The 17,638-nt window shown below is 28.3% G+C and overlaps 2 protein-coding genes across 3 annotated transcripts; both read right to left on the bottom strand.

The window, feature by feature from the left end:
- Positions 1–2,197: 2,197 nt before the first annotated feature.
- On the bottom strand, positions 2,198–4,961 carry RPL24 (Translation protein SH3-like family protein). Its single transcript, XM_028070462.2, has 4 exons — positions 4,751–4,961; positions 3,655–3,693; positions 2,926–3,156; positions 2,198–2,640 (listed from the first exon to the last, which is right to left on the bottom strand). The coding sequence occupies exons 1-4, from the start codon at positions 4,856–4,858 to the stop codon at positions 2,431–2,433; spliced, it is 588 nt and encodes a 195-aa protein (XP_027926263.1). The 5' UTR covers positions 4,859–4,961; the 3' UTR covers positions 2,198–2,430.
- Positions 4,962–6,079: 1,118 nt separating this feature from the next.
- Positions 6,080–9,756, bottom strand: CRLK1 (Protein kinase superfamily protein). Of its 2 annotated transcripts, none has more exons than XM_028072889.2 (8): positions 9,507–9,756; positions 8,232–8,606; positions 7,824–7,977; positions 7,484–7,610; positions 7,107–7,192; positions 6,958–7,029; positions 6,682–6,882; positions 6,080–6,578 (listed from the first exon to the last, which is right to left on the bottom strand). In XM_028072889.2, exons 2-8 carry the CDS (start codon positions 8,546–8,548, stop codon positions 6,234–6,236), a joined length of 1,302 nt encoding a protein of 433 aa, XP_027928690.1. In that variant the 5' UTR covers positions 8,549–8,606; positions 9,507–9,756; the 3' UTR covers positions 6,080–6,233. The 2 variants fall into 2 exon arrangements, with proteins under 2 accessions (XP_027928690.1, XP_027928691.1); XM_028072890.2 differs by having other exon boundaries at positions 9,449–9,732.
- Between the last annotated feature and the right edge of the window lie 7,882 nt (positions 9,757–17,638).

Here is a 17,638-nt window from a genome sequence, read left to right as displayed (position 1 = left end):
TAATAATATTTAAATAAAATTATTTTTTTATTTTTTTATTTTTTTATTATTTTTAATTATTTAATTTAATAATATTTATTTAAAGTGTTTGATTAATAATATTTAAATAATTTAAATGTTTAATTATTTGTTTGTAAAATTATATAGATTGACAATGTAATTTTAATTATTATTTTTATAATAATATTGGATGAAATATGTAAGTACTTTTATTGTACTACTATAAAAAAAATTAAGTTAACCCACTCTAACGATGGTAATGTAATATAAAATAAATTACAATAGCAAAATATTTTTAAATGAATCAACCCGTCTTATTCATCAATTTATAAAAAGATAACAAAATTTTTAACTTATATAAAAAAAAAGTTAAACTAACTTATTTTTAACTCAATAAGTCAATATATATAAGTTGAGTTATTGTAAATATGCAATAGTCAAATTTATCTATCTTTCAAATATGTATCCAACAATAATTTTTTTGACCATAAGATTATCAAATAAATTATATGCATTTGCCAAGATAAAATTGTTAACAAATTACATGTATTAGTCGATAACAATGAATAAATGTTTAAAAAATTATTATAATTATAGAAATAAAACGGTTGAGAAATTTTAAAAGACAATTGTGAATAGTAAATCTCTAATATATATTAGATTAAAAGGACTAAATTCATGTATTTATAAGAATGAAAGACTAAATTGATCTAAAATTTAAAAATGGACTAATTCCAATTTTTACTTAATGTTAAGGGACTAAAAACATATTTAATCTTACTTTACTTTTAAATATGTATTTCCATCTTTAATTTTTTTTAAAAGCGTAAGGGTACCTCAATTTTTTTTAAGTATCATGAAGTACGAATCTTAATTTGATCCAAACATTCAAGCTTCTATTATGTTATGTAATTGTTTAAAAAATTTATGAATTTTATAATAGGGATGGTAAAAAAAATTTGCATACTTGAATCCATAACAATATTATATTGATAATGAATTTAGTTATTTTAATGATTTGTTTGTTGACGAGAGAAGTTCACTTATTATGATATCCAACCAATTGATATTTGATATCTAGTAATTTTCAGTGAAATTTATTTGTGTATTTATCTAAAAAATCAATTGATAAAAATAAAATTATTCTTGTGAAAAATTTTAATGATTGAAAAATAATTTAAAATTTAATTTTATATACTTTTATTTTTAATCTATACTTGAAATAGATATTATTTTAAAAAATAGTTTTTTTAAAGTTTATATTTTAGTAAGTACAATTTCTTAGAAAAATTACATATATTTGCATTAATATATTTAATTTTGTTTGAATTGTATTTTTAAATTAATTTTTTAACCTGAATTTATATTATAAAGATTTATTTTTAAACAATTTAATTTAAAATTTTAAAAAATATTAAATATCTAAAGGTACAAAAAAAGTTGCAAATATTTTCTTACATATATATATGAGGATCAAATGAACAGATTTTTTTAACGAGACAAGTAGTGGTAAGTACTACTCATCATCGCTAGTTTATATTCTGTGTATGGCGAAAGTTCCCAATTTATTTTGTAGTACAGAGCATAATCAAATTTTGTTGTATTTTATTAACAAACTTTAATGGAGTTGAAAAAAGAAAAAGTTCTGTAAAATTTATAATGGAGAAGACATTTTTAGTCATTTTATTAACTAAAATTTATATCTTAATGTAATCTATTTTAGTCATTTTTAATTATTAGATATTAACCCAATCTATAATTAGTCCTTTATAATTATTAAGATTTTAGTTCATAACAAAGTTTAATCAAGAAGAATTCCAAGATTTTAATTAATTAGAACACAACAAATACTTATACTATAAGAGCAATGACCAAAGGAGCAGATGTCGTTAACAAAAATAATATATAAGCGACACGAGTCAAGGAGTGATTAAGATCTATCGAATAAAAACAGAATAGAAAAATCCATTTCTGTCAAAGCTAACTTAGAATCAAACCATATTGTATTATAAAGATGAACACTACACACTAACAAGAGCATGCGCAGATTCTTTTTAATACAAATCACCCCATAAGGTAGATAATGACAAAAATTGTTTTTTTTTTCTTGATAAAACTTAATTTTAAGAAAAGTTTGTCCTTTCATTCATATCAGCATCCATTGGATTACCAAAATACCTGGTTGAATTAAGCAGAGTTACTCAGAAAAAACAACCATTCTCACTTTCATGAACAATTTCTTTCCAAAAAGATTCACTTTGCTCAAAGTGAAGAACCAATAGACAAGTTTAATCACCCTGGTTTTTGTATATGGAGATCAACAGAGAGACCAAAATATACATCAGATGATAAAATGAAAAAAAAAAAGTGAGCACAACAAGTACAGCTAGAGTTACATTACCAGAGAATGAATGAAGCACACAAGAAAAATTATGCAGCAGCAGCAGCAGCTTCTTCAGGTTTCTTAGTAGTGTCCTCCTTCAGTTTCTTCCAATTCTCTGCACTGTCAATTATTTCTCCAGTCTTTATAAGGTACCGAACTTTTTTACCATTATCAAGGACTTTGTGCCCCACACGGCTTGCCACCTTCTGATCTTTGGAGTACAACATCACATTTGAACTGTGGATAGGACCTTCAATCTGGAATTAGAATAACAAAAAAGAAAAACAAGTTTCTCAAAAGTATTAGTCCTTGAATGTACACATCCTTGAACATTTTTTATATGCTTTTGATAGCTTTTCAGTTGAAAAAATCTCTACATTTATAGTAGAGAAACTGTCATAAGCAATTTTGAGATGTAAAACCAATAGTATGTCCAATTATGCATACTTTATATGTGAAAAACAAAAGTTACTTCCATTTCTTGAAGAAGTTTCAGAAATGGAAAAGAATTTGTAAAGTGAAGCATGGGAAATGAGGACAACCTTAATAATTTGGCCCGGTTCCCCCTCTTCTCTACTCTTGACATGCTTTGTCTTCAAATTTAAATCTTTCACTATTATTGTGCTGTTATGCTTGAAGATTCTAGTGATCTCCCCAACTTTACCCCTTTCACTTCCAGTTATGATTTGCACCGTATCTCCAAGTTTAACATGCATTTTGTGCAAGATAGGAAGACTGTTTGGTTTACACTTCTTTCGTTCCCATCGTTTAAGCTGCCAGAGCAGAAGCAGAAAAAAATACAACACAAGAGTATGATTATTGAGGCTAGCTACACTATATAATACCAATAAAACTTTATGATTTGCTTAGCTTCAATTTCCTTAATGTAAGATGCAGTGTTAGTTGTAAGTTCTACCTACTATGAATATATGTGACAAAATTGCATATCTGTGATGAAGCTAGCTACGTACTAAATTTGTTTTTAACATTGTTTTTTAACAGAGCAAAATATGGCTAAATTTTTGTGTAGAATCTTTGTATTAAGTGTAGACCAAAATTGTTTGACAAGAATTGACTGGAGCCTGGATCATGTTACATTGTGCTTTGATAAAAGCACACTATTTTTAATCAAACTGATTACCACCTTGTATCAACAAATAATGAACTGCAAATGACTGCACATGCACTGTTCTTAGTCTATTTTGATTGAGCTTAACAACTTTGCAAAGAATACGCATTGGCCATGCATAAACCAAGAATCTGATACTAACCTTCATTACAATGGGACATTGCTTCTCTGTTGACTTACCCTACATATCACAAAGATAAACAATTATCAAGTTTACAAAACTCTTGATGGAATCATGAAATTCAGTTACAAACTTGATATATTTTATCGTTAATAACCATCAATTCATTTGTCTGACAAAAAATTCATTAAAAGATGATAAGCAATTTTTTTCATTAGGGCCAAAGTGTGAAAGCTAGTATAGTGGAGAAGTAAAGTTAACAAAGTTGTAAAGACTAAAGAGAAATGCTAACAACATATTCTCTAACATACTTTTTTGAACAATCTATTATAGACTACAATTTTTCGAAAACACAAATTTTGACAGGTCTCACTTTTCATTCCACTGATGGTGTAGTTTCAATAAATTTAAATCAGTAGTAAAGTGTGTTCATAACGATCCTCATTGTAAAACAACTAATCCAAAGTTAAAAATAGCTACAACAAATTTAAAGTTTTGTTACATTATCCACATCTGAAGGATATGTTTCTTCAGCCTAACAGGGAAACAACTTCAACTGAAAAGTTTGCTGAGCCAATTCCTAATTTCGAAAGTGCCACATAGACAAGAACCGAGCAAATGAACCAAGTAGAGTTGGAATTATTGGGTTTCCACTATAAGGGGTCGGAATATGGTATGAGATAGGTGATTAGTGAATAGAGAAAACCAGTTTTGAATTCCCATCTCAAATTTTCAAGCACCGATACTTTGAAGCCTACGAAGCAAAACTTTTGAATACAACATAACACAGGAAGTCCAATTAAATAGCTTCAATAAGAAAATGTACACCCACAAGGGCTTAGTTTGCATTTGTTCCCAGTGGTACCTACCAACTATGTTCCAAAGGCAGCTTAAAGTCAAAATACGTAGTCATTTCAGTGAATGAACAGGCTCTTACAAATAATGATATCGTCATATTTACAATGCAAAACTAAAAAGGAATTTTCATGAATTGTTAAAAAGAGGAAGACCCATTTGGTTATTGGGGGAAAGAAAGCACGCGAAGTGGGCAAAATTGAAACTTGAATTGAAAAAAGAAATTGGGAAAAGAGTAATGAGTGGAGAGAAAAGTGCATACCGGAAGAAGAGAGGGGAACGTGATGGGGGAAAAGCGCTGGCCTAAGAAAGAGTTGGAGGAGAGGGAAAGACCGGTCATTGAGCTCTGAAGAGCAGCCATGGCTGCCATTGTTGCTGCAACCTCTTGTTATTTCTGCTTCTGATAATAATGGTTTTGGATAAAAGGATGCCAGAGTGAGAAGAATAGAGCAGTGGTGAGAGGCTAAAATGGGCAAACGAAACGGTGACGTATCGATTGGTTTCAAGATGGACGGTGGGTTTCATATCGGCCTTCCTGAGCCCAAATTTTGGCCCATTTGGAGTTACTTCTCCTTTCATTTTTCTATCTTCAAATTAGATTTTAATCTGTTGTCGTTGAACAGAAGTAATTATCTAAAAAGTAAACGAAAGTAGAAACGGTGAAGAGGAGCAGTATGAGTATTTCATAAGTAAAATTCTATCATCATCCTCTTATTCAATAAATGAGAATGAAATAAATATTTTACAAAAGAAAAAGTTACACCAAATAAAATATAATATTGTTCTTATTGTGTTCAATAGTCCCGGAATCAAAATTTAAGGTAGTTTAAATATTTTTTCTCTTTTCACTCTCTTATTTATTTTTTTAAAATAAAAAAATAAAATCGCGGAGTTATCCGGACAATAAAATTTACATCATCAAATTTTCAAAACTAAAATAAAACACATATTTTAAAAAAATAATAATTAAATATGTTTGAGTGGACTTTAGAATTATTGAACAAATCAAAGAACAACTAAGAGATAATGAAAAAATAATATGACAAGAAATAAGTAATAGTTTGTTAAACTAAATGAGATTAAGGACAAAAGAGATCATTGAAAATAATTTTCTTAAGTTATCTGATAAAATATGAAAAGTACGGATACTAATATAAGAGTAGATAATACGGAATAAATATGTATATATACTATTTTTTTTTTAAAAAACATCATACATTACTCATCATCCATGTTCCCGACAATGTAAAGATTTCACAACAAAATTTGGATAAATTCCAATAACATTAGCATAAATATATTTATTTATCACCCCTATGTGAAAGTGGACACATATTTATTCATCAAATAATACAATATATTTTTATTACATTAATACTATTGAAAATTAATCTGTTTGTTGCAACATGAAGTAATTATAACATGGATGTTAACATCAAAGAGTATAAAAATAGATTTAGGGCAAGACAGGTAACCTTCTTTTTTTTGTTCTTCAAATTCATTCTTCGAAGTGTTAGTTAATATACAAATTTTGAGTGTCATTTCTGTGAGACAACAGAACTAGGGTAGGAGAAAAAAATGAGAAACAGAATCAAAAAAGAAAATGTTATGACAATTACAGAAGATGATGTCTGGCATCATCAAATCACTGGTGCCTGGTATAAAGTTATGGCCAAATCACACCCAAAGGCAAATACAAAAAATTCAATGTAATGAAAAAACTGAGCTAAATGCAAAAGCATCTTCTACAAATCATACATGTCAGCTGTGCTGCTATCTATAGATTCTTCTCTTGTGTGGTGGTGAGTGAGAGAAGTCTTGGTTTCTAGCTGATCAACATCAATGGAAACTTCATCACCTGTGGCTGAGAGTGACTTCTCGTGATGATGATTCCTTTGGTGCCTGGACTTGAGAATTCGTGTCAAAACTTGCACAATGTCCCTCATTGAAGGGCGTTTCTTTGGGACACGGTTGATGCATTTGTAGGCAAGGGCTGCCACTTCATTCACCTCTTCAAACTCACATTTTCCTTCAAGCCTAGAATCAACTATCTCCTCCCAACCAACTTTCCCCTCACTGTTCATTGCTGCCTGATCAGAGTTCAACAACAACAAAAAAATGCATAGTGATGTTGATGGAATGATGGAACAGTTTCATGTCAGGTACAGAAGGAGGCATAGAGAGAGATCTTACTAGCTCAACATATTCCATTAGACCTTGCTGAGGATTTCTGCCTGCTATAAGTTCAAAAAGCAAAACCCCAAAACTGTATACATCACTTTTTTTGGTGAATGTTCCTGAAGATATATACTCAGGATCAAGATACCCAAAGGTACCCCGAATTGCAGCTTGTTTATCCACCACCTCTTCTCGAGAGAGTCCAAAATCAGCAACCTGTTTGATTCAACATCAACAGCATAAGAAGCATTTCAACAAACACTTAGTGTGAAAGAAATAGCAATCGCATACCCTGGCTCGCATGGACTGGTCCAAGAGAATATTGGAAGATTTTATATCTCGATGGATTACAGGAGGAACTGCCTGAAATCATTACAAATAATATGATTACAATACAATACTATATAAAAAATGCAGAATTCTCTTAGTGCAGAACTTACTCCATCATGAAGATACTCTATTCCTCTTGCTACGTCTAAAGCTATATGAACTCTCAATTCCCAACCCAGAGCACCATTCTCTTCACCTTAATATAGAGACAAGTATATATGCTTCAGTTATTATTGCAGATGGAAGTTGAACATGAAAAGAATAGCATCATTCCTCAAATTGATGGAGTCAGTCCTATTGAATTGGATAATGTTAAGCCAAAGCCTAAGCCTCACTACTTTAATCACTGAATTCAAACCAAAAACCAATCCCAATTCAGTTACTTTAACAGTTGCTAATCAAAATTAATTGATCTAATCCATTGAGCAAGTGCCATGAGTGGCATAAAAGTTTGTTAACAAAAAAAAAACATAGATAGCTAACTTACTGTACAAGTGGGAAGCCAAGCAGCCTTTACTCATGTACACATAAATAAGCATATGTTGACCCTTTTCCGCACAATAACCGACCAAATTGACCAGATTCCTATGATGTAACCTTCCCAACAGCATAACCTGAGAAAAATTGAAAGAACATAGAAGATAAACATTGGTAAATTACGCTGGTCCGTACTGAAGCAGAAAAATTAATCACACTTGTTACAACACAACTGTTACTCCCAATTGGAATTAAGTTATCTAAAATGAAAACATGCCAAGTTGACAATTATTCATATCAAGTTTAGAAAAGAAAAATGTACAAAAGTATTACATATAACAAAAAATCACCTCTGTATGAAATTCTTTCTCCCCTTGCTTAGAATTAGTTGCGAGAACTTTAACCGCAACAGTCTCCCCAGTAGACATCTGAGCTTTATAAACAGGACCAAAGGCACCTTGTCCTATTAGTGTTGTAAAATTATATGTAGCCTTTTGCAAATCCCTGAAGCATAGATGAAAAAAAGACTTCAACAGAAAGATAATATATGACATGAAAGAAATTGTTCTTTGTTCAAACCATTGGTAACTTGATTTCACTAGTCACTAAACTTGCAAACTTTCAGACATGAGAATGGAATAAGAGACAACAATGAAGCACTTATTGTAGTTTAAAGTCATCCAAGGATCATCTTAGAACAGGAAGAATGACACATGCAGTTAACTCACTATAAGACAAGACAAGAAACATAAACATACTTGTATGAATATTCTGGTATTCCAGATGCTGACACCATGTTGCTACTCTTCTTGAAGCCCTCAAGCCAGAAAGATGTGCCATTTCGTGCAGACCTCACAGGTGAATCTGGACCCAAGGTTGAGTCTGATAGAATAGTGCAAGAATCAAAACCATTTTGGCGGATGGGTATGGCAGCTGCTCTCCGGGAACTGCTATTACCTATCTGTGATCGTTTCCGATGATATCTGAAACAGAACAACGCAGAAATTGCCAAAGCAATTCCAATCACCACACCTATGGAAATCCCTATGATAAGCCCAGTTGACTCCTCTTTCATCTCTCCCCTTTTCTGCTCTACACTTTCCTATTATTGATCATCCAATCCATTGATATACCTGCCATAGCAAGCAACAAAACATGGTCAATTATATGCCACCAGTAATAGACTAATATACAGATTTTCTTGGTGTCTGGTTTACAACATTGAACTTGAACCAGTCAATTGAAGGCTTTTACTCTTAATTTTCAAAGTCATTGTCAAAAAGTCTTCGGAAGTGTATAACACTCAGAAGAAGAAAATAAAAATCTCGGGATGAATAATCAATGCTGGAAGTTGGACAATGACATCACCATAATGTTGAAACAATCGATCAAGCATAACTTATCATCAACAACTTCACCAGTTACCACCCATCACGTCTGTTCAAAACTAGAATTTACCAAAACCACTAGCACACGGAACAAGAAATGCATCAAAGTCCCAAATAGAAAGAAATCAGCGACAATCCTAATCCTAATTCTAATCCTAATCTTCTCCTCTATACCAATCTGAAATGCATAAATCCTGAAACTTTATCCACTTTTTTCTATCAATCAAATCTAACAAGGAACAGAAATCAGGAAAATGAGAACAAAATCAAAATCACGCAACAAGTTCCAAACCACCATTGAAATCTCAACCCAGATTCACATAAGCATGGCACCCTTTTCATTTTTACTCTTCTTTCATTCACCCCACAAAGCCTCTTTTTTTTTCCTCTCTTTAGCAGCAACAGAATAACGCAAATTAAAAAAAAATGAAAAAACATGCATACATATACCCAGTTAAGCAGCCACTATCAGACACAAAAACACACTTTGAAGAAACATAAGATGACAGATCAAAACACTGACAGCAAAAAGTAGCCAGAAAAGAAAACGGGAACATGTTCTGGGAAAATATGACGCCTCCACTCACCAATTCACACACTAGAAAAAAAAAAAAAAACTGAACTGAAGCGATGACACTTAGTTACGTTTTGGGTGGGAGCGTTGCTGAAGACAAAAAGAGAAACCCAGAAGTGAGAAGGAATCAAAGAGGGTACAAGATCCTGAACCAGATTCCAAAAACAAAAACAAGAGAAAAGAATGTGTTATGTGTAAAAGAGTCGCAAACACGGTTTCTGAACAGCAAAAATAAAAAGTGCAGAAACAAACAGACAGAGGGAGAAAGAGAAAAACGGCGAAGTCGCCGCTAAAAATAATTTTAATATCAATAGAATTTGCACTAAAAATAATTTTAATATCAATAGAATTTGCACTAAAAAAAGCGCCAAATGATGAACAGCACATTAAATAAATTACTAATTGTTTGCAATTTTTCTTCCTTTGACCTGAAAAAAAAAAAGCTTTTCTTTTCTTTTCTTCTCTTTACTTTCCTTACCTGCTTTTGTGCATATATTTTAATTTTAATAAGCTGTTTTGAATTTAAATTCTGAACATTCAGTTATATAAAAAAAAATATTTAAAAAATGCAACATTTATTATATTATCTAGTTTGAACACAGATGTATCTAATTACGGAGGTTTAAAAAACATGTATTTATGATCATTGAAGAAAGTGTTTGGAATTAGGAAGTTTGGTTGGAAGGGTCAAATGTGGCAGGCCCCATATTAAGCTGGACACGTGGTCCATCATTGACCGTACAGTCAGACTTATGATTATTTAATAACCACTTGATTGCCCTCCTCCCTGGTTGGAAAGAAGAGTAAATAGGTTCAACCTAAACACATGCACATATTTATAATGTGAATCAAATAAACAATAATAAAATTAATAATATTCACACTTTATATTATAATCATATATAATACAGAGAAGTAACATTGTACGGTTACTTGCAGCAGACAAAGTCTGAAGTTTTTATTTTGATCTGTCATATTCGTTTGAATTAAATTATTCTGATGAGAAAGTGGTCCATTAATTAAAAATATTTAGACTAATATATGTCATAAAGTTTGTAAGAAAATTGCATTATCATTAAACATTCTGATAATTTGTCTATTTCTTTTAAAAAGAAAAAAAAAATTGATGGAGAAAGAGAAGTTGGTTGTTTGGGTGATAATAGGTGTGAAAAAATGAGAATGGAAGTGATGGACTTTGAACCTAACACACCTAAATGACCTAAGTGGCATCAAACAAAAGGAAAGTGATGAATCCAAGCAATACTTCACTTTTGGGATGAAAACAAAGTGAAACCCACTTCTGACATTTTATGAAAATGATCACTTCATTTCTTCACTTCACTCTCATTATCTTGTGATTATCTTTTTAATTAAGCTACTTGGTGTTTAAATCAAACCCATATGCCATGAAACTTGTCTCCTTTTCTTTATTGTGCATACTTTGCTTCTACAATTAGAAAATCTACACAAGCTTCTATGTATTCTTTTTATGGAATAAGATAATGAAACAAACGAGTCAATCTATTTCTTTTGAGACGCAATTGTTAGGTTTTTAAAAGTTTGCAGTTGGAAGGAGTCTCCATGATTTGTTGCATTGTACAAATCTAATATCTTTCAAAGATTTTCTTAAAATATTTTTTATCAAATCCAACTTTCAAAAAAACATAATTATGTTTGTAATAATTTAAAGTTTAGATGAACTCGGATTTACATAATTGAACTGAGATTTGAATAACTTAGATTACGTACTAATTCTACATATTTAACTAAATAAATTAAGCAATAATTATTTATTAGACAACCACGCTAATGCTTTTATACACAGAAGATTTAATACAGTACTATAAATCGGTTGACATATTAGAAAGTTTTACAAATACATTTTATTAACATTTATTACTCAGCATGGAAAACACATGACCACACATATATAAGTGTTCAACTTTTCTTATTATGGTAACAAAAGTTAACAAAATTACTATTATAATTATAAAAATAACTATAAATAATTGTATATGTTTATATGTAGATAAATATTTTATTATAAATTATTATTTAAATTTAAAAATGCTATTTAAAAAATAAAATTGATAAAATAATTAATTTAATTTAAAAAATGTGACCCACAAAAATGAAAACAAAATATATACATAAAAACAAAAATCTTTTTTATATAACATATATTTACTCAATTGTGTGATATCCACCTTCTAGGTAGTGTTTGTTTTAGGGGCTTAAACTATTGATGAGGATGGATATCCATTCATTAAGAATGTTTGTTTCTGGTGATTTAGAACAATATACATGAGAGTGGGCATAAAGGGATGGAGGTAAGGATTCATCTTGAAGTTTTAAAGAGAAATGAGTGAATGTATTGTTATTTTTAATATTTGACTAACATACCCTCTAATAGTTGCATGCGGCAGCGAGGAAAGAACTTTTTGGAATAAATCATAGACATGAAATATTTTCAATATTGTACATTTCAAAAACTAATATGTTTCTTTAATTCTCATAAAAACAAAAAGTTGTAATAATAATAATAATAATTATTATTATTATTATAAATTATATTGTTATAGTTTTAAATAAAAATTTTAATTTCATTTTTATTATTTATATTTAAATTGATATTATCTTTATCTTTAAGGGTAAAATGGTAATCATCTAAATTTATCTATTAAAACATTTTTTTAATTTATCATACCCATCACATCATACATAAACTTTCATCTTAAATCTGTTCAAATCACACCATCTATCCCTTAATCCAAACACAATCTTAATCTGGTAAAAAATGACAATCATTTAAAAGGATAATGATATTTTGACTCATTTTTAACCTACCATTCTAATCACCCTTAGATTATCATGTCACACCACTAAAAATAAAATCAAAATAGATAAATAAAGGGTGATGAGAGTGATGAGTTAAAAATGGATCAAAAAAAGTTGGTCAAAATATCATTCTTCCATTTAAAATCACTAAAAACAAAAAAAAATAAAAATACAAGAACTGAACTATTTAAAATTGGACGTTCTTTTCTCAATTTGTGTAATAACAATGTTTAAGCATAATTATACTTGATTATATTAAATTTAGAAAATTAACTTATTAAAACTTCAGATTAACTTTTATCTTTTCCAAAATATATCATAGTCATAGGCAAATTTTTCAAGTGTAATTATATATATATATATATATATATATATATATATATATATATATATATATATATATATATATATATATATATATATATATATCCCGGAACTAACGCCGACTGAACTTTCATTTTAAATTTTGGTTGGTCCAAGTGCTGAAATTTTGATCGTAAATAATAAATAGTGTTTGGTTGGCCATTTCACAACCGTGAAAGAGCACCATTGAACCAAAGAGTAATTAGTATCTTTCGCTATAGAGGAAGAAAAAAATTTTCATCTTTGGGCCCCAAAACATGTATATATTTTAGTCACACACCAACAACTAGTAGATGGAATGTTGCAAAATCATTTGGTGCTGCGCACGTTTCATTGGACAATATTATATAAAAATGAAATAGATATAACAATTAATATTACATTGTTAATTAATGAGACTAAAGTAGCCAATTTTCTGAAACCAAATTCCTCCTTTTGCTTGTAAAAGCAGAAGCAATCTACTTTTCCCTCATAATTTGTCTTCTACCTTTTTACAAAACACTAATGAAATGGGACCGTCAATGTTAAATAGTATATTTAATTATACAATTAGGACGAGAATCTCCAAGTGCTTTTTTATAAAAGAACAAACAACATATTATAATTAGATTTGTGTGGACTAGACTAAGGGTTAAAGGAAGATACGATAGTGATTATTTTTAAAAGTATGAGAGTGCCTAAGTCGTAATCTTCATTAATAATTTTAGATAGGTATAAATACACATTTGGTACTCAAATTTTTTCGGAAAGTTCAATGTGGTACCCGAACTTTAGGAATGTTCAATTTGGTACCCCAATTTTCTAAAGAGGTTCAATTTGGTCATCTCCGTTAAGTTGGAGTTTATATATAAGTTGTAATTAAACTTATTTACTAAAGTTCAACTTAACGGAGAGGACCAAATTGAACCTCTTTAGAAAATTGGGGTACCAAATTGAACATTCCTAAAGTTCGGGTACCACATTGAACTTTCCGAAAAAGTTTGGGTACCAAATGTGTATTTATACCTTTTAGATAATTAAAATTAAACATAATTTTAATATTTAATTTTTATGTAAATAAAATTTATTTTTCTGTTAAATATATTTGTAGTTCTTCAATTTGGACGTAAAATTGAATTTTTCATGTCCTAAACTTTTATATATTTTTATTGTAAATTTAAAATTGAATAAATATAATCTTTTTAATTTAACAACATTTTTTTATGTATTAAACTGTGTTTCAAGCTTACATTCAAGTTGAAACGTGTTAAAGTTGAAACGTATCAAATAATGTAAGTAGCTCATAAAATTTTAACTAAGTTGATTTAAGAAAATTATATTTATTTATTTTTAAATTTTGAGACCAAACTATATCAAAGTTTGAAAACAAACTGTATCAAAGTTTGAGACTTAAATGTCAATTTCACATCAAAGTTTAAGGATTAAAACATACACCACAAGAAAACTTTTAAATAGTGACCAATAATGATTAGTAACGATAATAATAAATTTAGATATTAATTTACAAAACTAACTTATTGGTTACTAAAATACTCACTATTATTAGTAAAAAATGATAGTTGGTCAGCAAATTGATCTTTAAAATTAGATACCATGGTTTTGATTACCAAAGAAAATTAGTTACTAAAAATTAGCTATCTAAGTTTTGATTATTAAAATGACTTAGTTTCTAAATTAATTTTTAATTAATTAATGACTAATTATAACCTTTTATTTATAATTGTAACTATTTTAGTAACAAATAATTTTTAATTTTGTAAATCGGTTGAGTAACTATTTTGATTTTTAAAATTAATTTTTAATTAAAAATTTTCTTGTATTGATATTTAACCTTTTATTTATTATCGAGAATATATAACTCATAATATAAGATCGTTATATATATATATATATATATATATATATATATATATATATATATTAGCTTATGCTTTTTCACTTCACCTACTCTTCCATACATAGAATGAAGAAAATGAAGAGTTGAATCAATCAATTATTGCAAGATTGGTCAAGAGAAATGACACAAAGGATTAGAAGATATACTTTGTTAGAACAGTAAACAAGAGTGGTTGTGGGGTCTCATAATAATTAAAAAAGCAAAAGCCTTGAAGGTTTTTTTAAGTTTATTTCATGCATTAGATTCATCTTCAAGTAGTTCATCAAAGACAGGAATGAGTACTTTAATCTCTTATTACTTTAATTAATCAATTAATGATGATGCCATGTTATGTTATGGTTTGAGATGATTGTGATCAGAACTTTTTGGTTACCTAAGCTACCTGTCAGAAAATGCTCAAACAAGATGAAGCATGCAGACAATCATACCCCATTTCTTTGTTTATTAAGGATCATGTTTCATGGTTGTATTCGTAGGCACCCATGAATTGAAGGCAAAGATTCCAACACATTTGGTTGAACTTAAAGCAAACATGAGTGTAGTTTTTTTTTTTTTTTTTTTTCATGTTTGATGCTTGGTTTGGATCTATAAGGCATGTGATCTGCACATGCTTACACATGTGCTATTGTTCTATTTCCATCTGCATGAATCATATGTTTAAGAGGAACACCAAAATATATAGTCTTCTTTTGTAGGTTATATAATAACAAAACCTAGTTATCTCTTAAATACACGTACTTGTATTTTCATCACTTGTGCTTATTTAAAGTTTTTATTTGTCTTTTTCATTAATAATTACCACCTTTTTTAATTCATGCTAATACACGAAATGAAATGCAATATTACAATCCAATACTATAATATTTTAACATTCAAAATATACATAAAAGTCAAATATTTCATAATATTTAGGTTTGTTATTCAACCATACACAATAATCTTCTTTGATTTTTGTTTTCTGAAAAAAAAAAAAAGGACAAGTAGTTTATTAGTAAAATCATAACATATAAACTAAAAGTTTTTACAAAATCTTCGAGCTGTTGCAAGATTTTATTTTGACTGGGTTTCACAAAACTACAATGGGTTATAATTGCTTATTATTTTTCAGCTGCTGGGCTAAAAAAACTACTTCAACATAAAAGGGGTTTCTCTCTACACCGTAAACTTTTCTTTTGCACCCCAAAATCTCTTAAATGATCTTTTATTTTTTGACTAACACCTCTCAAATACGTATCGAATTTTGAAATTCAGGTTAAATATAGTATTGAATTTCAAAATTTTATCCATTAAAAAAACTATCGAATTTTGAAATTAGATCAAAAAACTTAACAAATTTTAATATATATAATTTTACATTAATATTTAAGGCTTTGAGTTTAAAGTTTAAAAAATTAAAATTAAGAAAAATAAAAAAATAATTTAAAATTTATACATATATATTATTTATTTTTCTTAATACATTATATATAAATTAAATTAAAAAAAATAAAGCAATATATATATATATATATATATATATTAATTTAGTTTTTTTTTGTTTAAAGGTTAATATTTTTTAAATTTATTCATTTTTAATTTTATTTATGTTTATAATACATTAAATAATAACAGTACTAATAAACAAATAACTCACACTCATTTAAGTTTGCATCTTACCTAAATATGTAATTAAAAAGAAAAACTTTTTGAATCAATAATTTTGTAACTTTTATTTTTCAGAAAAAATTATGTAAAATCATTTCACTTTATATTAGGTTAGATTTTATTATATATATATATATATATATATATATATTATTTTAATTTTTTTTAAATAACATATTCTTTGTAAAAAAAATTTAAAAAACAAAGAACAAAAAACAAAACACAAAAAGAAAAGAAAAATAATATATATATATATATATATATATTCTTCTTTATTTTTTTTATTAATGTTAATTTCAGTTTTATTACTTTTTAATTTTATTTATTTTTTCAATACATTATATATAAATTAAATTTTAAAAATAAAATAAAATAATATATATTTTTAAATTGTGTTTTTTATTCTTAGTTTTGTTTTTTTTTTTTATTTTATTTAAAGTTCTATTTTTAATTTTAATTGTTTTTCGTAATACGTTATATAAAAATAAGAGTTCGATATATATATATATATATATATATATATATATATATATATATATTTCGAAATTTGGTAACTGTTTGTATTGAATTTTAAAATTCGATAATATTTTTAACTGAATTTTGAAATTCAATAAATTTTTTAACTATTTAAAAATCTGATAATGTTTTTAAACGTCGAAATACTGTAACGTTCCAACTATGATTTCTTTTTTTAAAATTGTTTGAGGGATGCGGTTGGCAAGTATTATAAAAATAATAAAAATCAAAAAATTATTTAAAAGTTTTTAAAGAATTTGGAAGTATTGAAAAAATTCTTGGGGTGGATGAAGAAGCCCATCAGAAAAGCAAACGGAAACCCAATTTTTTCACAAAAATAATGGGTCTACGAAGGGGTTTTTATTCCTGCACCCTTAATTTTACTTCCTACACCTCCAACTTTTTAATAGTTACCCGTTTTCAGAAACCGGTGTTACTGGCATTCATAAATCAGTGTTTTCGACTTTCAGAATCTGGTGTTACAAACTTTCAGAAGCCGATGCTACCGATTTTTGGAACCCGATTGATTTTTAGGATGCGGATGTATCGGTTTGCGAAATTCTATTTGGACAATTTTAATTTTTTTTGTACTTTGTTGTGTTATTAGTTGGCGACCCTCAAGCCCTTGTTGACAATCCATAAGTTGTTAGAAAAGTGAAATAGGAGTACCAAGAATGACTTGAATATCCTCGAGGTCCATATGATACCTCCTTACTTAGTAGTTATTAAGATCATATGTTCATGCTTCCTCATCTACCTATAATGGGAAAATTTTGTCCTATCTATGGCACCACTAATTTGGTTGTTAGGGGTATTCCACACGAGCTTACGTGTTGGATCTTATTGAGTGTATAATTTAAATTTTTTCGGACAAGAGTGGAATATACGTTAGTGTCTCATACCTATTGTTGTTAAGTGATCTTATGACATGTGGTGGATATGCAT

This window comes from Vigna unguiculata, chromosome 5 (genome assembly GCF_037176805.1).
Source record: "Vigna unguiculata cultivar grain cowpea cultivar isolate G323 ecotype 2 chromosome 5, ASM3717680v1, whole genome shotgun sequence".
NCBI classification, from domain to species: Eukaryota; Viridiplantae; Streptophyta; class Magnoliopsida; order Fabales; family Fabaceae; genus Vigna; species Vigna unguiculata.
The sequence above is the reverse complement of the archived record's forward strand: the minus strand, read 5'-3'. Positions and strand labels throughout refer to the sequence as shown.